The sequence below is a fragment of the Ambystoma mexicanum genome, chromosome 14, assembly GCF_040938575.1.
Source record: "Ambystoma mexicanum isolate Mex_15411 chromosome 14, UKY_AmexF1_1, whole genome shotgun sequence".
NCBI lineage: Eukaryota > Metazoa > Chordata > Amphibia > Caudata > Ambystomatidae > Ambystoma > Ambystoma mexicanum.
The window spans coordinates 161365997-161390709 of NC_090940.1; the positions used below are offsets into that span (position 1 = coordinate 161365997).

Consider the following 24713-nt stretch of genomic DNA (forward strand, 5'->3'; position numbering starts at 1 on the left):
TTGCTAGCGGGAAAGAAGCAACACAATTTACAGAGGGGGGATTTAACATTGATTGAGCAATTGGAAAATTAGAAGAGGGACTAGGAGTTATTTTATCCATTTTTTTTGGTTTTTGTCCTTCCTTTTATTTTGTTCAGCTGACTCAGTATTATAAAAGGCAGAGGTTAGAAATCCGCTATTTAACCCATTTAGAACCTCTGAATAAAGAGGTAGATGAGGTAGTGATTTTGGTTCATGTTATGGTTTAAGTGATGACTCGGGAACAAAGCATGGAGTATGAAAAGCTCGTTCATCAAAAGGGGAGGGTTGGATCTCATAACAGTCTTGCATAGTTCTGTCAGACAGGCAGTTCGCAGAAGGATTCTCGACTGCTTTTTGCAAGTGAGTAGTGTTTACATTTGTAGTCTCTTGAATGAGAGGGGTCAAGGATGTAGGACAGAGACTTGTGTTTGCTAGACCCTGGACCAGAGGACATCCAGCAATTGTAGAAATTTGGAAGCCAGGGCGTATGTGTACAGGAAAACGGGGGGCATAGCAAGGAGGGGATGAGGCATTCCCGAGGTTAACCTGAAGATATTTGTAATAGTGAGTGCAGATAGATGAATAAGAGCATGTTCAATTTGTTTACATTGTTTAGCAACCGTTCGCGGGATACAGAGTTATCAGCTAAGCTTTTGCAGGAAAGAAACACAAGTTATGATGAGCCTCTTTATTTAAGGGGGAAAAAAGTTTTTGTTGGTACAACAGGTCACTTTAGATCAGCAGAGAGCCGCGGCACCGCAAGGCTCGCGACTCCTGCCCCGAGAGAGAGAAGGATCAGCAATGAGCCAGTAGATCAGGAAGTCAAAGGGCTCGATGTGATACGAGCAGCCAAACGGCATCAAAGCGGTTTCAGAGCGACGAGAAAGCCGCAGGATAATGAGGCGCAATGCTCCAGAGCGCAGGGGGAGGGGGCAGAGCAAGGAGCCGGAAAGTTGTAAGGTGAATGTCACCACAACAATAGGGTCAGCACGTTGCCAGGGAGTCACCAGTGACTGAGTAAATATAACGACACACAGGGGAGTTACAAGTGAAAAAGAAGAGCAGAGTGCCACAGCAAACTGCGGCACAGCGGACAAGGGACAGTACTTAAGAGTACTTGCGGTGGTGCGTGCGCGCGGCGGCTTGAATTTGAAGGCACGTCAGGCAGGGGGCGTGGCTATAGCTAAACACAGAAAAATAAAGGGAAATTAGTTATTAGACGCAATGTAAGCATATTATAAGTCCATATAGGTCCACATAGGTCCAGTTGGTATAAGTTGGGGGTATATATTTGTACCCAAAGTAAGTCCAGTAAGGCCAATCCAGTGAGCAGGGCGAAGGCAGGAGGAGCAGCAGGACCCGCTGATCAGCCGACAGTACTTACGAGTACTTGTCGTAAGGAGGAGTTTAGAGTCGGCCAAGCAGTGCTGCGCAACCTGTTCGCTTGAAGGTGAGCTTGGTGAGGAGGTAAGAGATGCTTATATTGGGCCTTGCCACCTCCTGTGGTTGTGCATGCGTGTACTGCTATGTATTCTTTATACATGAGCATGTGAATCTATGCCAGACCCCATGCTGGAGAAGGAACAAGTTACTTACCTATAACTGTTGTTCTCCAGCATGGGTCTGGCATGGATTCACAGGCGAACCCTCCCGCCTACCCCTCTGCGGCTCTTCTCTTGGTCCTACTGCCACTTTACGTGCTACCAAAACTGAAGATGGCTGCCAGAAGATGTTAGGTAGAAGGCAGTCATTGGCTGGGGGAAGTATGACCCAGAGCTCAGTGATTGGTTGTTAGGAAAAAGACAGTTCAGAAATGAAACAGATTGTTTCTTTTACAGAGGGTTCCCAGCCTGACAACGGGGAATATTCATGAGCATGCCAGACCCATGCTGGAGAACAACAGTTACAGGTAAGTAACTTGTTACTTATGCTTCAGTGAGAGTGGAACTGTTTTTTCAGGTTCACCAGAAACCCTGACTAGGAGCCATATTCTGTGATGGTAGTGAAGAGAGTCGGAATGGATAAGGCGTGCTGGGTAATGTACGCTAGGATATCATCGGTGAACAGGGCCAATTTGTACCCCTGCCCAAACATCACAAGACCATGTATGTGGGCCCTAGCGTGTATCATCTGTGCAACGGGCTCCAGAACAAGAGCGAATAAAAGTGGTGACAGGGGGAACACTTGGCAAGTGCCTTGAGTCAGGGAGAAAGTTCTGGGTGCCATACCATTTACTACCACCTTTGACCTCGTGTTCTGGTATAATGCTTGGGCACCAGTCATCCAGTGTGCTCCCAACCAGGCCCATTTTATCACTGCACCCAAGAATGGCCACTCCACCCTGTCGAGCGCTTTTTCTGTGTCGATCGAAACTAGGGTTGGATTGTCATCTTGGTCGTTGACCGCGGCTCTCAGATCCAGGGTCTTGAGGATATCGTCTGCCCCCTGCCTGTCCTTCACATATCCAACCTGTTCCGAGTGGACAAGTTGCAGGAGTACTTTGGACAGCCTACCGGCTAAGACGCTCGCATAGACTTTTGGGTCAATGTTTATTAGTGAGATGAGCCGGTAGGAGTGTTAGGCAAAGTTTGAATGCAGTACCCTCTGGGAACACTACAAACAACTATGACTACAGGTATAGGCAACCCAACCTTTGGTATAAGCTTGTACTACACAGTTTTGATAGCGTGTTGAGCAGCCAGGCTTATCTCAAGAGGGGAAATGTGAGCTGTAGTGGAGTTACACAAAGATTCACAGTTACAGGTATTCAAATAAACTCTTACACTCAAGGTTTCTTGCATAAACAATTAATTTATTCATCAGTCAGTTATAAAGCCTTCTTCAGAAGGGAGCAATAAAATAGTAACACGCAAATATTCTACAATACTGTACACTTTGAGTTTCTGAATCAGACAAGGCCCTTTTGGGGTGGCCCACAGACACATTTTACACCCACAGGTGACTTCAGTAAATAGGGTGCTGGGGACATTAATACCTTACTGTTGGCATTCAGAATACTCTTTAAAAGTTGGTAAAAGACAAAGGTTATTAGAACACAAGAGACCACAAATATTCCTAAGCAGTGCAGATATTTTTAGAGTTCACTAGAAGAGTCATTCACTTCAATAGGCTAAACCAAAGTCAATGGGCAAAAGTCTTGGATAGGATAAAGCACTTCTGGTAATTAATGGAAAAGTCTATGCACTAGTTCTTAAGAGTCTTTGAAGAAAAGAAGAATCAAATGTAGGGCCACAAGCTGATTAGACTTGTGAGTTGTGGAAGTTACAAGCACTTCTACAGTAAGAGGTAAGTTCTCTTTGACTTGTTTTACAGTCCCTTGGTAAAGAAGAAAAGATGCAGCTGATGACTTCTGTCACTGTGCAGCTCTGCAGATCTCACTGTTCCTGGGCCTCGGTCGTGGGGATACGCGGGAGGACGTCAGGGGACTCCTGCACTGTTCTGGCACGGTCAAAACTGCCAACCGGCAAACTTTACTTTCAGTGGCTGTTTCACGTTTCAGCTCCTTGCGGTACAGCAAATAGCAATAAGCGCGGTTCCTGGCTGTCAAAGTGGACTGTCCTCACTTCTGGAGTCCCTCACTCTGCTGATGGGGCTCAGGCTTGGTCAGTCCTGCTTCGTGGGAGTCCAGAGGATCTTCCAAAAGCTTTAGGCCAGCTTAAAAGTAACACACACACAATCTGGTGTCCATCTCCCTGGCCATTTGGTTCCTGCAGCAACTCTGAGGAAATTCAACCAGCTCCGAGATGGGTGTTCAGGTGGCTTACTTTGGAGTTGATTGGTCCCCCCAACTCAAAGGGAGAAGTCGTCCTTGCAGGGGCTACTCTGTCGATGAGAACTTGGCAAGTAGTCACTGCAGCAGGGCTTCACCGGGCAAATCAACGTTCCAGGAGTTGCAGCAGGCGTCCTCTTCAAGCTCTTTTTTGGTTCCTTTGTCCAGTGGTCAACTCTGCCTTCCAAATCAAAAGACTCGCCTTTTATTCAGTTCTCTCCCATCCATTCCAGCCTAGCTGTCACTCACCCAGCAGGGTGGTTGTCCTTGCCAGACAGTCAGCCAGCCAATCACCACAGAGTGCATTTGGGTCTCCTAGAAGACTAAACACGGGGAGTTTCAGGCACCTCCCCCACTTCCTGCCTACCCCAGACACTCTGGAGCCAGAAGCAGGTTTCACTCCTGAAGCCCGCCAAAGGCGAATGAACAAAGAGACCAAATCTGGTTTGGCAGGCAGAGAAAAACTCTAAAAGGACCTTTCCACAAAGACATGGTGAAAAACAAAAACCGGGGACCATTTTAGCAAGAATGGCTGGACACCATTTTGAAAAAGATGGCTCCTGCAGTTAACTAATGTCTACGATTCTTTTAATAGCCGGGTTCTTTTTCTAAAGCCTCCCTCAGCAATTAGCACTCTGCAAATTGTGACCTTGGCGGCTTCCCAAACCGTGTTCAGAACTTTCCCCTGTGTTATTCACAAAAACGTTTTTAATTCCCCTGCGCAAGGTGCTCAAGAGCAACACATCCTTATAAAGGGTGTTGTTGCTTATCCACCTGTGATCTATCGGGATGGGCGAGCTCATGTATAATTCCAATAAACACATATTGTGATCTGACCACTCTACCACATTGATCCCTGCTTCAAGAATTGCATGTTCCTGTGCAGCATCTATGAGCATATAATCAATTCAGGTGCAAGTTAAGTGTGGAGGGGGGTAGAAGGTGAATGCGCAGCTTTGCGCGTGTGAGGTCCTCCATGTGTCTGTCGGGTAATATGTTATTAAGAGCGTGGATAATTATCACCTTCTGAGCATTGTGGCGGGAGCGTGTCTTGCCTCATGGAATCCCAGTCTAATGTGGGATCTGAGATGACATTAAAGTCCACCCCACATATTAAAGTGCCTGTCTTCCAGCCGTCCAAGAACATGAAAAGCTCTGCGCCGAAGGTGAGTTGATTCTGAATGGGGGCATAAGCAGAGAAAAGGGTAACTTCTTGCGACCGGATAATGCCCCTGACTGCTATGAACCTACCTTTCTCATTCGTGTTTGTGTGTGTAATTTGCAACCCTGGGGAGGCCCTGTATAATATGCTTACTCCCGACTTTTTATGTTTGCCCGATGCCCAGATCATACCCCCAAATCCTCTTCCTAACAGCCGAAGTTCAGAACCCTTCTTAAATTTCCATTCCTGGAGGAACAGCACGTCTCACCCAGCAAGCTTAAATTCTCTCATTTACATGGAACGCTTCTGTGGTGAATTTAAGGATTTTACATTTAGTAACCCAAACTGTATAGCTTCAACCTGTGTCATGATGGTTTATTTTCGATTTCAGTATGGCCCTGGGTGGCCTGTCCATGCATGTCTTTAAGACATGGAGCCATTATTGCTGTTAGGGAGAATTCTCATAAAAGCAGTAATTCCCTTCACCTTAGAGACCCCCAGCAACTTTGCTGGATTTTGAGGGCTTAATTCTTTTACCTTGATAGAGTGTGAGCCTTTTTTCCCCACGCTCGCATGTATTTTGATGTGTGTTTTACTCTTGTGTTCTGATTATGGGGTTTTAGATAACTCCATAGGCATCATCTTTTCATGGTTGTCACACAGCACCCTCAGTGCAGTGGCACAGGGAAGCCTTTTAGGCTGTCCCAAGGTTTACCTTCTCTGGGATAAACTACTGTTTCCCAGAGAAAGTAAATTTAATTCCTAGACCCAGCACACACTATCTTACAATTTATCTTACAATAGAGTGCTGGAGGGGTTACCTAGTATCCCCTGTGTCTAGAAACTCATATAGCAGTCAAATGCTACCCTTTCCTATCCAAATGGTTTTATAACGAACTACCATGATTTTTCCCAACTCCCAACAACGGTAGCGTTAAATCGCAGGAGCCATGTTTTTCAAGATGGCGTCCAAGCCTCCTCTGTAAAAACAGGACCCGGTCTTCTTTTTTCAATATTTCTTTTTGGAAAGGTCCTTCTAGAGTTTGTCTCTGCGTGCCAAACTAGGTTTGGTCCCTTTGTTCCTATGCCTTTGGTGGGCTTCAGGACTGAAGACTGCCTCTGGCGCCCGAGTGTCTGGGGTGGGCAGGAAATGAGGGAGGTGCCCGAAACTCCATGTGCTTTGTCTCCTAGGAGACCCAAATGCACTCTGGCGTGATTGGCTGGCTGGCTCACTGTCCAGGAAGGACAGCCACCCTGATGGGTGAGTGGGAGCTAGGCTGGAATGAATGGGAGAAAACTGTTTTTAAAAGGTGAGTCTCTTGGCTTGGAAGGCAGAGTCGACCACTGGAACGAAAGAACCCGAAGACGAGCTGGAAGAGGTCGGCTGCTGCAACTCCTGGACCGTTGGTTTGCCCGGTGAAGCCCTGCTGCAGGTCCGAATCGCCAAGATCATCTCGACAGAGAAGCCCTTCAAGGACGACTTCTCCCTTTGAGTTGGTGGGACCAATCAACTCGTAAGCCACCTGGACACCATTCTCAGAGCGGGTTGTATTTTCCTCAGAGTGCTGCGGGTTGTATTTTCCTCAGAGTGCTGCAGAAAACCGAATAACCAGGGAGAAGGACACCAGTGTACTTGAAGACCGCTACTGGAATCGAAGAATTGCCAGTTTGCCAGCTTTGTGACCAGCCCACGTGCAGTGCAGGAGTCCCCCGACGTCCTCCCTCTTTTCCCCACGACTCAGGAACAGCGAGATCTGCAGGAACTGCCAGGAACAGAAGTCTTCAGCTGCATCTTTTTCTTCAATATAAGGTACTGTGAAAATCCGACCGAGAGAACTTACCTCTCACTGCGAAAGTGCATGAAACTCTGGCAATTTACAGGCCTAGTCAGCTTGTGACCCGACATGGGAATCTTTTTTCTATGAACTACTTCTGAGAACCGTGGCAAAGACTTTTCCGTTTAACTACCAGAACCGTTTTTACCTATACAAGACTCTAGCCCATTGACTTTGGCCTACCTATTGCATTGGACCAACTCCTCTGGTGAACTCAAACTATTTGCACTGTTTAAGATTAACTCGACTATTCGTTTTGTTAACTTATGCCTTTTTTGCTCCTACTTCAAATGGTCTGAATGCCATTTCCCTCCTTCAAAGTAGTTTAAATGTCTCAGAACCGGTTAGTGTGAAGTATTGTAGTATATTTATGTGTGATATTGATGGCCTCCTTTTAGTGAATGTTTTCTAATTGACTGTGTAATAAATTAATAAGTGGTTACCAAGAAACCTTGAGTGTGAGAGTCTATTTGAATACTCGTAATTGTAGACCTCTGTGTAACCTCATTACAAGCTCACATTCCCTCTTGAGATAAGCCTGGCTGCTCGCCTCGCTACCAAAAAGTGTGTGGTATACCAAAGGTTGGTTTTGCTTACACTTGTAGTCATAGTTGTGTGTAGTGGTCCCAGAGGGTACTGCATGCAAACTCTGCCTAACAATTGCACTTGGGACACAAAGTGTATACTCACCCTCCTTCCTTCCGTGCAGCAGGCAGTTTACAAGGTTGCAACGTGTTGTGGATTTGAAAAAAATCCCTTCCCCCCCGCCCCTAGATCCAAGCCTTTCTGCCAGCAAAAAAAAAAACTTGTATCGCCCCCTTTAATGGAGACGCCCCAAAAGAGCAGTATAGTGCCACTCTGATGAGGCCCCTCGCTGAAGCATATCTAAACATACAAACTGTACACGCATCAAAGCTGAAGAACTGAATTCACCCCCACTTCCCTGGTAGTGCACCAGTTTGCTGGTCTGGAGACTTACAAGCGGGGAAGAGTGAACACCTAGAAATTCCCCAGCCTGGAGTCCGGGCCGAATAAAACTATATCTCAGGCTACCCGGCGAGTGTCCTTCGAGTGCACAGTACTCGGCCTCCCCATGCCTCAAAATGTACACCAGAAATAATCTTGCCAAAAATCATCTTCCAATGTCTGCATCCTCACTGTGTGTTAAACACTTTAACTTCTGAAGAACCTTGAGCGTGGCCTCTTCGAGGTGCCGAGGACTTCGACCTCCCTGAGGGACCTGCAATCCCTCCAGGCCGTCACCACGGGTTCCTGATTGTAGGTTCTCCAAGGGCCCATTGGCTTCTCCTTGGTGTTCAAAATTCAGAGAGTAGGGCAACCCCAGCTGAAACCGGATATCTTGTTCCTGCAGCCAGGTTGTGAGCGGGCGACAGCTTTTCCGCTTGGAGAGTCATTGCTGACAGATCTTGAAATTATCTGACGTGTGACCCCTCAAATTCAATGGACACCTCTGTTCCCACCTTTTGAAGTGTCAATTTTTTGCCTGAGCTAATGACACTTGGCCATTACAGACCTCTGGCCGTTTGGTGGGCCACCCGCTTTGTGGATCCTGTCGAATTCAATGTCGGTTGCCACAGACGTATCAAAAAGTTACCCAATTAGTGCTTTGACTTGCTTTTCCAGAGAGGGCGAAGTTTCTTCAAGTTCCTCTTTCAGACCCATTATGCGGATGTTCGCCCGCCTCTCGCAGTTTTCCAGATAGTCACATTTTCCGAGCCAGGTATGTTTCTCTTTGCTTGAACACAGGATAAGGAAGCCTCTGACTCCGAGTCATTTGTACATATGTTTCTTTTTGCTCCATGTCCTAAAATCGGCTTTCCGTTTATTGCATTGAGGTAGCCTGACAGCTGGTAATTTACTAGTGCTTCCACCTTGTCCTCCACCTTGACGATTCTTGCTTGTCAGTCACTGTTACTTTTTTCGCTGGACTTGATGGATCTGGTTTCTCCCAATAGCAAACAAATGTCCGCCTTGGATGAGCTATCATGGTCAGCTCCCGGTATTTCTGATGCTGTGGTGGTGTTCTCCTGCTCCATCGTGTATGGCGAAAGCTATGCAACCTGGCTCTTGGGTGCAGGTCCAGTATGGGAAGAGGTGTGTGGTGACAGTTACAATGGATCAGCGCGGTCCTCCCTCAGTGAGCACTTCCCTGCTTGGCTAACAAATAACCGGGGGGGGGTTCCACTGCCCCTGTTTATGGTTTGCGAAAGTACTCGCGCTTGAGGGCTGTCGCTCAGCTTGGTTGGGCACTTTGGGTGCCTGCCTAAAATCTTTTTGGTGCCCCGCAGATTGTATGCAGGCTAAGGGTAGCATAGCTCAGTGGCAATGTGCTTGTCTTGGAAGCAAGACGATGCACAGCAACAAAGGTTCTAATCCTGGGTCCGTGCTTAGAAACCTCTTCGGTATTAAGTGTGTTGTAAAAAAACAATTATAATATAATAAGACCTTGGCGGTCCCACGTCACTCACTGATTGGATTTTCTAATAGCTGCTCCACAAAGAAGGTGCTTGGTGGATTGTGCTTGGCACTAGATCTAATGTTGGAATGGCTGCCCACAGCTGTGAGGGTACACCAACTCACCTTCCAGCCCAGGCTGTTACTCTGTGTTAGGCAAGATTGTATGTAGTAACCTGTGGGAGGCTACACCAGCCTTGTCCTCTTGGCAATAGGTAAATTAACCTTTGGTACAGGCCTGTACTACACAAGTTGGTAGAGTGACTGAGAAGCCAGGCTTATCGCAATAGGGGTCAATATGAGCTGTAGGGTTGTAACATAGAGATTCACAGTTACAGGTATTCAAATAACACGTATACTCAAGGTTTATTGATTAAAATAATGATTTATTCATTTAACAGTCAGTTTTAAAATAAGCCTTCTTTAGAAGTGGGCAATATGCAACACTTAAATATATTTCAAAAGTACACTCCTTTAGTTAAGTGAGTAGATACCCTTTTGGGATGTCACACGCACACTTCCTACACCCTGAGGTGACTTCAATTGCTAGGACACTGTGGACATCAATATATCACTTTTTACACTTAAAATGCACTACTGAAGTTATGGTGCAAAGGTTAGGGACGGAAACAAAGGTTAACAAGTTTCTCCAAGCAGGTAGGTACTTCACAGTCCCCCCAATGACTTTATAGGTTAACCCTTTCCCAGCTATACAAGTAAGGTATGTATGACTTTTGGAGGGACAGGTAAACACAAAGACAAAGGTTAAGAATAGTCTCCAGGGAGCCAGGACACCCAATGTCAATTGAGCAAAGTCTAGGGGAGCTGAGGCACTTCTTGAAGGTGGCACAAAAGTCTTGCACAATGTTAGAGAGCTTTTGTAGTAAAAGAATCACTGTTTGGCTAAGAGCTGGGAGGCTTGTGAAAAGCATAGATGCAAGCAACTCTGCAAAGGGCAGCAAATGCAAGTCTCCAGTGAGAGCAAGCAAGCTACACACAACAAGGGGTACGTACCCCTAGTTGCACAGTACCTTGAGTCTGAAGAAAAGGTTCCAACTGGCCTCTGTTCCTGTTGTAGTCCTGCAGATCCTGTTGTTCCTGGGCCACAGACGTGGGGACAAGAGGGAGGGACGTCTGCGGACTTCTGCACTACGGTTTGAAGGTCGGCGGCAGCAAGGAGCACAATTCAGATCAGTAGCACTTCAGTTTCAATTACTCGTAAATAGCACCACCGTGGTTCTCGGACACCTTGTGGACTTTCCTTGCTTTTGGGATCCAGCACTCTGTTGTGGCTCACACTTAGTCCTGCTTTCGAGGGAGTCCGGAGGATCTTCCTGGAGCTCGGGTCCGGCTTAAAAACGATACTCGATTCTGGTGTTCCTGTCCCCTGGCACTCTGTTCCAGCAGCAGCGAAGAAGTACAACCAGCAGGAGAGGGGTTCGAGTCAAATTCGTCTTGGGGTCAGTTGGTCCCACCAACCCAAGGGAAGAAGTCGTCCTTTCCGGGCGTTCCGTCGATTCGAAATATGGAGCTTCAGCACTGCAGCAGGGCTTCACCAGGCAAACCAACGGTCCAGCAGGGTGCAGCAAGCTTCTCTTCCAGTTTCTTCTTTGGTTTCTTCGTCCAGTGGTCGACTCTGCCTTCCTTGCAAAAGACCTCGCCTTTTATGCAAGTCGTTCCCATTCATTCGCAGCCTAGCTGTCACTCACACAGCAGGATTGCTGTCCTCCAAGGCCAATCACCTTTGGGTGCATTCCTGTAACCAAGGAGACTAAGCACAGGGAGTTTCGGGGACCTCCCTTGCTGCCTGCCCTGGCAGACACGCTCGAGCCACAGGTGGGCTTCACCCTTGAATCCCACCAAAGACAAAACGGACAAAGGGACCAATCCTGGTTTGGCGCACAAAGTAAATCTTAAGAAGTACTTTACAAACAAAATATGGTGAAAAAAGAAGACCGGGACCATTTTGACTAAATGGGACCATTTTGACTAAATGGGCACCCATGGGTTCAACACTGCACCTACGTATGCAGCCTGCGGTAAAAGCGCACAATGGTAGGAAAAATTAAACCACTGCCACCAGCCATTAATTGTACTAAGGGTAACATAAAAATGTTACATGAGAAACTAGACAAAAGGGCATACTAAGTATTGCCGCAGCACTCCATGTAAGATGGTGAGTGCTGTGTCTACAAGGAGAAAAAGGTAAGTAAAGTCAATATCACTTCACTACTCTTGGAAACAGTAGTTTATCCAAGAGAAGGTATTTAAACCTTAAGAGAAATCCAAAGGACTTCTCTGTGACACTGCACTGAAGGTGCTGTGTGTCCTAAAACAAACAAATTATGCCTATGGAGTTTGTCAGACTCCAAAACCAAAAGAAACAGAGTTCAAATCAAATAGAAATACTTGAGAGAGTGAGAAAATGGTCTCACTCACTGAAGATAAAAATGAAAAATGTCCTAAAGTAAAGCAAAGGAGCTGGGGGTCTCTAAGGTAGAAGGGAATAAGCACAGAAATGAGAATTCTCCCCAACACTGATGTCATCCGGTTGCCGGGTTTTCCCCGGGTTCCCCTCAACGTCACCTTTCTGAGGCTCAGTTGCTTCCCCAGGCCTGCTACTTGGAGGGAAGTTATGCTGGGCCATAGCGTTTTTGTTTGTCTTTGTCTGATGTAGTACGCAGGTGTGGGAGGCCTTTAACGCAGTGCCGTCTGTGCTGTGTGTCCACATGGGCCGACACTCCCGCTGCCTGCCCTGCGCACTGCCACTCACCGCCCTGGCCCTGCGATGCCTGTGACTCTTCTTGGGATCAGTGCCGGTATTATAGCGGGACCCCACTTCGTTCCGCGGCTCTAGCACACCCGGCCTCCATCTACTCAGTGTCTATGCCGCGTTTCGATTGACACAGCCCTGCTCGCTGCAATAGACGCTACGGGTCCAGATGCGCTGTTGCCTCTGGCGTGAGTCTTGTTTCCAGGCGGCAGGGAGCCCCGGCACTTTGCTGCCAACTCAACCTTGTGTGGGCCGGGTTTTACCAGCGTTGCCTCCACGGCGTCCTCTTGTTTTACAACGGCCGGCAGGGCCCTATCTCGTTCGGGTTTTCTGAGAGATTGCGGCTGCGGGCAGGCTCCTACCTGGAACCCTGCATGCTGGAGAGCTTCCGACACTAATGCTTGCTGCGGGCAGACGTCGCTGATTATGCGTGTAAAGCCTCCATTGTCTCTCCTCGGCGAGGAAGACGAAAAGCCTAAGCAGCCATTTTGTCTGCGCTCCCTGGTGGTCTCCCGTTGCATCCTTTTTTATAGAGAGCTAATACCTGTGAGAAACATTGTGTTGGACTGTTAAGGAGAATTCTCATAAAAGTGCTAATTCCCTTCACCTTAGAGACCCCCAGCAACTTTGCTGGATTTTGAGGACTTGAATTTTTTACCTGGAAAGAGTGTGAGCCTTTTTTCCCCACTCTTTCGTGTATTTTGATGTGTGTTTTACATTTGTGTTCTTTGATTATGGGGTTTTTGATCACTCCATAGGCATCATCTTTTCATGTGTTACACAGCACCTTCAGTGCAGTGACACCAGGATGTTTTTTTAGACTTCCCAAAGGTTTAAATACCTACTCTGGGAAACAGTAGTTTATCCCAGAGAATGTAAAGTGAAATTGACTTTACTAGTCTTTCCAAATTCATAGACCCAGCACACACCATCTTACAATGGAGTGCTGGAGGGGTTACCTAGTATCCCCTGTCTAAACACTCGTCAAATGCTACCCTTTCCTTTTGAAAAGGCTGGTTGGTGGTAGTGGTTTTACAACAAACTACCATGATTTTTCCCGACCGCGAACACCAGTAGCTAAAAATCTGGGGAGCCATATTTTTCAAGATGGCGCCTTAACCCCCTTCGTTTAAACGGGTCCTGGTCTTTTTTTGCCATTTCTTTTTGAAAAGGTCGTTCTAGTCTTTGTCTCTGTGCGCCAAACCAGGTTTGGTACCTTTGTTCGTGTGCCTTTGGCGGGCTTCAGGACTTAAGACCGCGTCCGAGTGTCTGAGGTGGGCAGGAAGTGGGGGAGGTGCCCAAAACTCCCTGTGCTTAGTCTCCTAGGAGACCCAAATGCACTTTGCTGTGATTGGCTGGCTGACTGTCCGGCAAGGGCAGCCACCCTGCTGAGTGAGTGACAGCTAGGCTGGAATGAAAGGGAGAAAACTTTTGAAAATTAAGTCTCTTGGACTGGAAAGCAGAGTCGACCACTGGAACGAAAGAACCGAAGACGAGCTGAAAGAGGACGGCTGCTGCAGGTCCAAACTCCATTCAACAGAGAAGCTCCTTCAAGGACGGCTTCTTCCTTTGAGTTGGTGGGACCAATCAACTCATAAAACACCTGGACACCATTCTCAAGGCTGGTTAGGTTAAACCAGGGAGAGGGACACCAGTTTGTGTTTTTGAATCTACAGCTACTGGAACTGAAGTGACTCGATCTTGTTTGCTTTCTTCAACGATCCTGTGCATTGCAGGATTCCCCTGACGTCCTCCCTCTTGTCCCCACGACTGAGGCTCAGGAACAGCAAGATCTGCAGGACCTGCCAGGAACCATGAGTTCGGGAACATTTGTTTCTTCATAGAAAGGTACTGTGCCAACCTAATTGAGAGAATGCCACTCTTGCAGTCAAAGTTCATGAAACTTTCCCAACTTGTGGGCCTAATCAGATTGTGACCTGACAAATGATCCTTTTTCGTCTAAACTACTTCTGAGAACATTTGCAAAGACTTTACCGTTTGATACCAGAACTGCTCTTTGCTATCGAGAACACTAGCCCATTGACTTTGGCCTGGCCTATTGACTTGGAATTTAACTCTTCTGGTGAACTGAAACTATTTGCACTGCCTACTTACTTTTGTCCTTTTTGCTCACTGCTAAGTAACTGAACTGCCATTTGGCTCCTATTTCAGCAGAGCTCAAACTGTCTCAAAAGCTTGCAGTTTTGTATTGAAGTGTTGGTATATAATATTAAGTTGCCTTCTTCTAGTGAAATCTTTTCTAAATGATTGTGTTATGAATTACCAAGTGTTTCTACCAAGTAACCTTTAATATAAGTGTCTAGTTGAACCACTGTGATTGAAAGTCCTCTGTGTAACTACTTGTACTGCTCACATTCACTCTTGAGATACGCCTGGCTGCTCAGCTCGCTACCAAAAACTGTAGTACAGACTTTTATACCAAAGGTTGGTTTGGCTAACACCTGTAGTCATAATTGTGTGTAGTGGTCCCAAAGGGTACTGCCTGCAATTCTGCCTAACATGGACCCTGTGACTTTTGACCACAAGACCTCATTCATCTTAGGGTTTGGACTTAACAAGTTAGTATATAGTTCTTGTGATTGGTTCCCATCACGTTCTTGCATCATCTGCATTACTTACCTGCATTGCTTGATTGTTAGGTTCACTTAATATACAGCAAATAACAGTGATTATATATATTTGTATTGTATGATATTACTACCTGCTAGTTCATTTTTTGTGTGTTCTAAAGGCCTAAAATAAATTACTGTATTTTATAACTGACTGCGGTTAAAAGCCCACTTGAATATTGAGAACATAGAATGCACTTAATTTAATATTGCTTTTATCAGAGGGCAAACATTTCAAGTTGCAAGCTACTAACCAGTGTTTGTGCCCACCCTGACTCACACGTGTGAAATGAATAAAACAAACACTCCCTGGACAGGGAATAAGGCACAAAAGAGCAGCCTGCGAGAGTTTCAAGGAAAAGTTTATCTAGATCTCTGAGAGCGCTCTGACTACATCAAGGTTACAACACATTTATATAGTACATCTACATTTTTAACATATGATGCTACGTTGGACCAGGATTGGTCAGCCATGGTGGCGACTTAGGTGTGGGCATCATCTCTTCCTCCGGGTTGGTTGCTTGGTTGGTGGGAGGATTGACGTCAGACATCTGTGCTCCGGATGGGTGAAGGTCAGGTCGCTGTGAAACACGGTGGTCACTATCTAAGCTAAGAAAATACATTCTGAGTAATGCATGCACTAAATAATAGCTGATCAAAGGACTCTTAGTAGTGTATCATGTTGTTATACAAATCACTCAAGGGTTTATACCATCTACACATTTGGCTTATACAGGTCACAGGTTTAAGGGCCTTGACCACTATAATACTGTCATTGAACTATAGGGTTAGTCTCACAAGAATCTCAAGTATGTGGCACTTGTTGGTATTGGTTTGCAAAGGTAGCGGGCGCCCCTCTCTCGACAGAACAAGGCCTGATAACCTGTTCAGTGGTTATTAACCACTTGAGAGTTCGCAGCCACTGCTTTTACTCACTGTGCCTTTCACAGATGGGAAATATCCATTTGCATATCAGTCTTTGTCCTGCCCAGGGGCAGTCCAGCACCGAAATGCAATGGCAATTCCAACCTGAACGAGAGTACCACCAGCAACCCCATACACGTGTTTCACCCTTGTTGGGGATCATCAGTGAGGTGAAGCTGATGCCTCTCTAAGCACCTCAAAACCTTCCTCTTTGCTTCTGCTTTCTCTCTCCCTCTCCCCTGCTGAACAGCTAATTAATTCTTCACTGAAACTGCACTTATCCTGCAACTGGACCACTCTAAACGGCCTCGGTCCTGGGCCCAGCCACTCTCCTCTTGCACTGATGCCCTGGAACCCCCTTGCACTGCGGGACTGTCTCTGTATCCCTACAGCCCCCCCCCCCTTTCCCCAGCACTTGCTCTGCACTTACCTCGCACTTGCCACCAGCTGGCTCTATTTATTTATTTATTACTTTACGCCACTTACCTTGTACTGCACTTCTCCCCTTCCCCTTGCACTTTTCCCCCTCCCCCACCCCTGCACTTGCGCGATCTGAATGACACCTGGCCTAGTAGGATCGTTGTCTGTCTCCCCTTGTCCCTCCCCTCCCTGCCTCGTCGCGCCTTGAAACACCTGTGTATAGGCGCGTTACAAATACCATATCATATCATATCATATCACAGTGAGAGGAAGACCACGTCTGGTTGCCCCCAGGAGACCTAGGGTTACCAATCCCAGGTTCCTTGAAATTTAGTTTGCAAAGGTAGCGGGCGCCCCTCTCTCGACAGAACAAGGCCTGATAACCTGTTCAGTGGTTATTAACCTCTTGAGAGTTCGCAGCCACTGCTTTTACTCACTGTGCCTTTCACAGATGGGAAATATCCATTTGCATATCAGTCTTTGTCCTGCCCAGGGGCAGTCCAGCACCGAAATGCAATGGCAATTCCAACCTGAACGAGAGTACCACCAGCAACCCCATACACGTGTTTCACCCTTGTTGGGGATCATCAGTGAGGTGAAGCTGATGCCTCTCTAAGCACAGTGAGAGGGAGACCACGTCTGGTTGCCCCCAGGAGACCTAGGGTTACCAATCCCAGGTTCCTTGAAATTTAGTTTGCAAAGGTAGCGGGCGCCCCTCTCTCGACAGAACAAGGCCTGATAACCTGTTCAGTGGTTATTAACCACTTGAGAGTTCGCAGCCACTGCTTTTACTCACTGTGCCTTTCACAGGTGGGAAATATCCATTTGCATATCAGTCTTTGTCCTGCCCAGGGGCAGTCCAGCACCGAAATGCAATGGCAATTCCAACCTGAACGAGAGTACCACCAGCAACCCCATACACGTGTTTCACCCTTGTTGGGGTTCATCAGTGAGGTGAAGCTGATGCCTCTCTAAGCACAGTGAGAGGGAGACCACGTCTGGTTGCCCCCAGGAGACCTAGGGTTACCAATCCAAGAGAGGCATCAGCTTCACCTCACTGATGATCCCCAACAAGGGTGAAACACGTGGATGGGGTTGCTGGTGGTACTCTCGTTCAGGTTGGAATTGCCATTGCATTTCGGTGCTGGACTGCCCCTGGGCAGGACAAAGACTGATATGCAAATGGATATTTCCCATCTGTGAAAGGCACAGTGAGTAAAAGCAGTGGCTGCGAACTCACAAGTGGTTAGTAACCACTGAACAGGTTATCAGGCCTTGTTCTGTCGAGAGAGGGGCGCCCGCTACCTTTGCAAACTTGTTGGTATTGGGCACGATATACTGCACAGGGATCTAATGTTAGTTGGGGGTCTGCTGGGTGGGTTTCATAGTATGGTTGGCAGTCTGGCACATGAAAGGGATGCCTCGCAAGGACACAGGGTTAGAATGGCAATAAGTTTCAACTGGTGAGGCTAAGAGGGCAAGGACACTTTCGTGGAGATGAACGAGCTATGTGCTTGGCTCATGTTGGTTCACATGCGGGACAATGATCTCAGAGGAAAAGGGATGTGTTACATTTATCATTTGTTGCAAGCAGCTCCGGCCTCAGCGTGAGAATGGAGCTGCAGAGTTTTCCAGTTGGGAGTGGGGACGAGGGTGGGGGCCATGTGCTCCGAGCTACAGTGGCGGGCAAAAGGGAGAGATGCGTTTTGTACTACCGCAGTGAAGCCTGGTTACCAAGCTGGAGTCGAAAGGGGGTACAAAAAATGGATGCCCTGTGTCCTGCTCGATGGTCCCATCTATGCAAATATAACCACAATTTAGTATCGCATAAGGGCGAGGGGCGTACCCACCACTAGAGGCACTTGGTCCAAGTTTTGTACTGAGAAGTGATGGTAGAGAGGTGCCCATTGGCCCCTCGCTCCCACACACCAGCCATAAAATAGTCACTCACCAACTCAATTCTATAGATATACAGAGCACAACATTTATTAAAATTTAAAGTAGTTCTGAAAAAAGAAACCTTATTGGGAATAAAGTTAATCTTGGTTATGTGCTTAATTTAACAGAAACTTTCCAACTGGAAGAAAAAGCCTCGAATTGAAGCAGTTCCGTTTGCAGGTTATCGGGAGTCGCATACTGCAAATGAGAGACGAAGACGTCATGAGATGAGGACGCTCTTTGAAAACCTCCAGAAGATTCTTGGGCTCAATCTTCCAAAGGTCTCCAAGTGCTTTATTCTAGGCCAGGTCAGTACTTCTTTCTCCCATTGGTTCTGAGCAAGTAGCATTAACTGAAGTTGCCATCCACGTTAGTGATTTAACCCTTTCTGGCACGAAATGTGTGGTAGCTATACCTTTTTTGTATCTAATATTTTTTACATTGCAGATCTAGCTCTAGGTGAATGTGTTGTGCATTTGCTGCTATCTAGTGACTGGCTCTAGGTATTTCACTTGTTTTTTTCATTTGGTTTAAAAATGGGCATTTACACAGGCTGATCTTTAATCGAATGGCTCTGACCCTGACCAACCTCCCCCAACACTCCTTACAGTCCTTTTCCCACCACCATGGTTGGTCACAGAAAGAGGCATGCAGAAGAAAACAAATGTTATGACTCCATAAGTGACACGTAGTGACAACTGTCATTGGAGCGCATTGATTTTGGTTTGAAAGACTTGTTGAAGACAACAAAAACCTGGCTCGTTTTTACCAACCGTAGGCAATGGACCGGTATTATGGCAATGACTGTAAATCTTTTAGGCAGTTTTTAATTCGTAGCACTCCATTTTATCACTGCTTCACTTGGATGGAATCTTTTTATGTGTGTTTGCCAAGGGACTGTGACAAATGTTTGTGATTGGCTCGAAGACATTTTAAACTAAAACCAGTAGGGTATAAAGACTTTAAAATAATGAATTGTGACAGTGGTGTGTTTTGGGTAAGTTTTTCTTAAGTCCAACTGGAGTTAGACTTCATAAGACTTAGCTCCTGGTATTAGGGACCAAACTTTTTTTTTTCTTTTTTTTTTTTTTAAACTTTCTTTACTGGTTTTAATAACAGTGCAACAATAGATATCACACAACATGCCCCAGCCTATATCCCCCACCCCTATCCCTCCCAACACACCCCAGCACATTGGCACAGTACACATATTGTATAATCTGGATATTATCATATTCATCTACTTCGTTACATTTTGCAAGGCCTCCGAGGGACATCGTATTTGTTCTGGTCCGCCGCACAAGCACACTGCATAGCAAAATGGACTCGGACCCGGTGGGTTCACGCAGACTCCTTCAACCCTTTGCGTGTCGTGCCCATACTTATTCGGTGAGGGAGCACCTCCTCCCCCATTTCAGGACCTGTTTATGGTGAGCCTTCCCCAGCTGCCATGGTACCTCTTGTCCAATCTGAGTAATATTGTCAGAAAGGTGGCCAGTATCGATTGGATGGCTGCTGGCAGGCAGGGACTGTGCATATCTGTTCTCTCTTTGATTCACATGTGTTCATGAACTCCAGCCAACTTGTAAACACTGGAGCAGTGCGCTTCGCCCATGATCTAGCCAGAAGATATCTTGCTGTAGTTGAAGCCATCCCCAGTAGCTTCCTTTCTCCTTGTGGACCCTCAACGGCCAGCGCTAAGAACCATAGCTTTTGTGAATAATCCTATTTTGTCGACAACATCACGGACATAGCTTCCTCGATCTACTCCAGGAGGGTTGAATTTGTCATTTTGTTTGAAAATGTCAGACGGTTGTACTATAGGGGTCAATGGGAGGACTTTGGATTTACTCCAGTTAATTTGTAATCCTGAGAGTTCCCCGGATTTGCCTCTCTTCTGAGTCAGAGGGGGAAGGTTTTCTCTAGGATGTTTGACATAGAGCAGTTGTTGTCCGCGTATAATTAAATGATGTTAAGGTATGACTGTATTCCTACTTTGCATTTCTCTGATGTGACAGGCCAGCGGTTCAATCTCTAGAGCGAACAAAATCAGTGAGAATGGGCATCCCTGCCACATGCCCCTCGTTGGATAGTGTTAGGCAGAAACCTGTGCAGTTCCCTCTGGGACCACTGCAAAAGTTTTAGGACTACAGGTGTTTGGCAGTAAACCCACTTGGTAGCAGTCTGTACCACACAGATTCACTTGGTAGCTGTGGCTGAGCAGTCAGACTTCCCTCAAGAAGAGTTAGGCAGTATACAGAGTATTCACAGTAGGTCAAGAGAACACAATAGAACAAGTAAACACTGACCAGGGCTTGGTGTAAAAGAGATATAATTATTTATTTAAAACCACATCGAGAAAAACACACAGGCACTAATAGTAAGCAATTCACAAACACGGTCACTAAAAGATATACACTCCCTTAAAAGAATTTTAGACAAGTCTTAAGTAAAGCCCCACTTATTTTCAGACAGCGGTGAGCGCTTAACGTAGATGGCACTCTAATAATTCGTTTTTAAAAGGGAGAGTAAAACAGAATAAATTGAAACAGGTCCCAACACTTTTACAAGAACACAACAAGAGAGGAAGGCAAAGTAAAACCGAGAAGTTAGAGTTCAATAGGCTGGATCCACTTTAAGAGGATCAAAACGAAAGGTGTCCAAGGTCACACGGTTGCAGTGCACAAAAGTCTTGTAACGGTTCAAAAAGGAGTTGGACCAAAGAAAGGGACCAGTTAGAGGGTCAAGGCGGCCTGCCTAGTCCAGAAGGTTAAGGGGTTATTACCTTGTTGCAATCTTTAGAAAGGGAGGCCTGGGGGAAACGATACCTTAAAGTGGTGAGAATACTCCAGCGGGGGTAGTTGTTCCTGGCAGCGGATGCAAGTCGGTGCTTCGTCCGGGGGAAGAGAAGATCTCGTCGGGGAGGAAGACAGGAGTCCGTTGCACTGCCAGGGAAGAAACCAGCCGCAGAGTTTCTCAGGTAAAAGGAGCGGTCCTGTAATTCGCGGTCCATTGGTAAGTGGTTATCCGGTTGTCGGGGTGCTTGGCACGGGCAATTCGACCACAAGCCGGTCTGGGGTGCGAAGAGGAGAAGGTAAACTGGTTGTGCCCACCAGTCAGGGGAAGAAGCCTCTCCAGCCGGGAGATCTTCTCTGTCGTCGGGAAGTGGTGAGTCGGTTCTGCAGGGCTCCACCGGTGGTGTCATCGTGGTAGGTCGGCTCAGCTTCTCCCTCGTCGGATTCTCAGGTCCTGTGGCGACTTCTGAAGTTCCAGTCCCCAAAGCCCTGCTTTTATGCAGCATACCCCCATTCACTCAGCCTAGCCGTCAATCAAACATGCTAAGTGGTGAGCCGGCCGGCTCACCACTTGGGCCAATCGCACAAGAGTGTGACTTGAGTTACCAAGGTAACTCAGTCCAGGGTGCCTAAACCCCCTCCCGCACCCCGTGGTACCCAGACAGAGTGGCACCACTTTTGGAGGCTTCTGTGGAGAAGCCCGCCAAAAAGTGGAACAAAGGGCTCGACTTGGGTTGGAGTCACAGAAGAGAACACAAACGCCATTTTAGAATAGAGTCCTGGCAAAAATTACCAAACGGCGAATTAATATTAATTAAATAAACCTGCGGTATGTTCGAGGCTATGAGAATTAAATAATTAAAGTTGGTAGCCTCGAACAATGGGAAAATCCCATGGGGAAATATTCGCGGTCGAATATAAAAAATAGTTTCCACTGCCACCAGGCAAACTCGATCAGGGGGGACGGAGACGTGCCCCCTCGACTAACAGACCCCGGGGCAGTCGAATTGCCCCAACCAGTACGTCCACAAGATGATGGTTTGTACTGGTTTCTGTTAATAATTTGGGACTAGTAAAGCCAATGGTGACTTTACATGCCCTGGGAGACAGTAGTCAGTCCCTGGGTATGGAGTTTATGGTGGGGTGTCACTATGACAGCCCTGTGTTACTGCACGGAGGGTACTGTGTAACACACATAGTAAAAACACATGAGACCCTATGGAGTAAAGGACCCCATAGCCCATAAAACACATTAACAGTCAAAGGAACACCATAAATCATGTCCAAGAGTGGGAGAAAAAGAGTCTCACTCTTGTCAGGAGAAAAAAAACAAACTCCAGAAATCCAGCAAAGCTGCTGGGGGACTCACTAGGTTAGGAAATTCAGCCTAAAGAGAGAATTCTCCCTAACACTCAGATATCTGACGCAATCCTGTTTGTGTACACCACGGCCTTGGGTGCCGTTTATAAGAGACAGATCCAACTTATAAACTTTAGACCTAGCCCTGATCGGCGGAGCACCCCGAATAGGAAGGGTCACTCAACGGAGTCGAAGGCCTTTTCAGCGTCTAATGTGGCTGTCGCTATGGGGATTTCGGGATCTACGTTATGCATGAGTTTGAATAATCATCTTAGGTTGTGTTGTGTGTATCTGCCGGCGATGAAGCCTGTCAGGATTCCATGGTATATTTCTAGAGTTTCGAAGGTTCACAATCTTAAAAGACACACTGTTATCATACCAATCTCATAGACATCAATTACTTACATACTTGATTTAGAAATCATCATTTAACAATAAAAATGTTGGATGTAATTCAATTTAGAAGTATGATCAAGTTATTTTTTATTATTAATTAAAAGAATTGTACAAAAACTTCCTTAATAAGTTTTCAGGAATCACTTCTTTCCCCAAGGCAAGATGGAGGGTTAGTACAGCAACAGTGATTGGAGGAAAACATTGATGAGGTAGTTTGGAATTTTGAACAGAGTTCTAAACTGCCTTTCATTTTAGTTGCCTTTGTGGCAGGTTGCAGTCTCTTTAGCTCTGAGAGAAGATTTAAGAAAAATCTATAATTTACTTATATTTAAAAGAATTATCAGTTCCAGACTTCAGAAAAGAAAGACTTATATTCAAGGATTCTTAGAAGACAAGAAGTTACAGAAGAAGCACGCTAAGTTATTCAAATATTGAAGATATATTACATGGAGTGAAAATTCGTTGTCTTTTTAAAAGAAAAAAACAATGTTCATAGTCAAGAAAGAACTGTATTTATTAAGAAGTTATTCGTTACAACCTGCTGTTATATTCTGCAATCGCAAGTTATTTTTTGTTAGTTTTGATTTACGTGCGATGCTTATCTAATTACTAACGCGCGGTTTGTTCTAGAACTATTTAATATATTTATAGAGTTGAGTAATATTTTTTATCCAACTCTAGTTATTTTAGCCACGAGCGCGAGCGTATCTTTTGCCTCGCGCTCATCGTTAGTATTAAGGTTAGAGATAAGAACCTTACGTTTTTTACGTACTACGTGTACGCGTCATCTCAACTCCGGAAACTTGAACTCGGAGCGGCTCGTACTTCAAGAACTTAGTGTCGGTTCCTGTGTAGCTCTTTGTCAAGGTAACGAAGCGTCGGTAAGTGCGTGGTTCGTTTGGCGTCGGTTGCATGCGCGGTTCGTTTGGCGTAGGATGGATGCGCGGTTCGTTAAACATTGCAGATGTCGGAGAGATGCGCAGTATCTTCTGAAGCATTAAATTAAACAACATTTATTTTTGCGCAATGCTAAAGTTACAAATTCTCCAATGATAAAGACTGTTCTCAGAAAAAATATTTGAGAGAGAGAGTTTAGCAGTAATGACATTCTATTGATACTATTAAAAAGAAGATTTGTCTGAAGTTTAGGAAATCCAAGAAAGTTTACACTTAATGACATTCCAAGAAAAACAGAATTGTTTCAACATCTTCAGAAAAGAATGCCTATAAGCACACAAGCATAGGCAACAGGTATTTCATAAAAAAGTAAATAATAGAGAGAGAGAGAGAGAGAGAGAGAGAGAGAGAGAGAGAGAGAGAGAGATAGAATTATTGATCAGTTATACATAATCTATATATATATGCTATTGTTTTTTCCCTTAGATTTCACAGACACTGAAGAGAGAATAATCCAGTACCAGAGAGCATCAGACATCAGTGTCATCCAGTGAAGATCTGTCTTTGTTTTGTTCTCCAATTCCCCTTTCCCCTTGGGTTTGCCAGCTTGGTAGTTTTATCTTCTTAGAGACTATTGGGCAGGCATACTTGGGGGGGTCTGGTGGGCCAGCATCATTCCTGCAGGAAGATTCGAGATTGGACCTGACAGAATGAAAGGCCCACGTAATTAAATCCTGCCTGAGTGGTGATGGCCACTGAGTCAGTTTAGTTTGGGAGCAATAGGAAAGATGTTAATGGAAATCAACGAAGACTTAAAGTTAGCCAAAAGTGAGACCTTAACCTTGGGTCTTAGAATGGAAGAATTAAGTAGTTTGGTGCATAGATCAGAAATGCCAGGACCATCAAAGATTAGCCAGAACATAGATCGAGAACCCCCAGTCCTGTATCCTTAGTTAGAAGAAAAAATGCAAATAGTTGACAGAGAAGAGAGAAAAAATATACATTTAACTCCCGGAATTTCATTGGTTTCTACTCCATTAGCACCCCCAGAAAGATTTGGTGGAGATCATAGAAAGTTGAAAACGTTTTTAATGCAATGCGAGCTACACTTTTTGTGTAGACCAGAAGCTTTTCCTACTGGAACAGCTAAGGTGGCTTTCTTAATTTCTTATTTGACTGGGGAGGCTTCAGCTTGGTCAGTGCCTTTAGTAGAAAAAGGAGCTAGTGAAATAAGTGATTGGAAAATGTTTAAGGAAGAATTCAGCAAAATGTTCGATAGAAGAACCTCATCCTTGTGT

The 24713-nt window shown here is 45.9% G+C and overlaps 1 protein-coding gene across 3 annotated transcripts in view; it reads left to right on the plus strand.

Annotated features, from left to right (window-relative positions):
- MGA (MAX dimerization protein MGA) overlaps positions 1–24713 on the plus strand; it is an 872134-nt gene that overhangs the window by 601715 nt on the left and 245706 nt on the right. For all 3 annotated transcript variants that reach the window (XM_069638800.1, XM_069638798.1, XM_069638799.1), the window contains exon 20: positions 18097–18276. In XM_069638800.1, coding sequence (XP_069494901.1) covers positions 18097–18276 — 180 coding nt within the window. The remainder of the gene's footprint in view (positions 1–18096; positions 18277–24713) is intronic.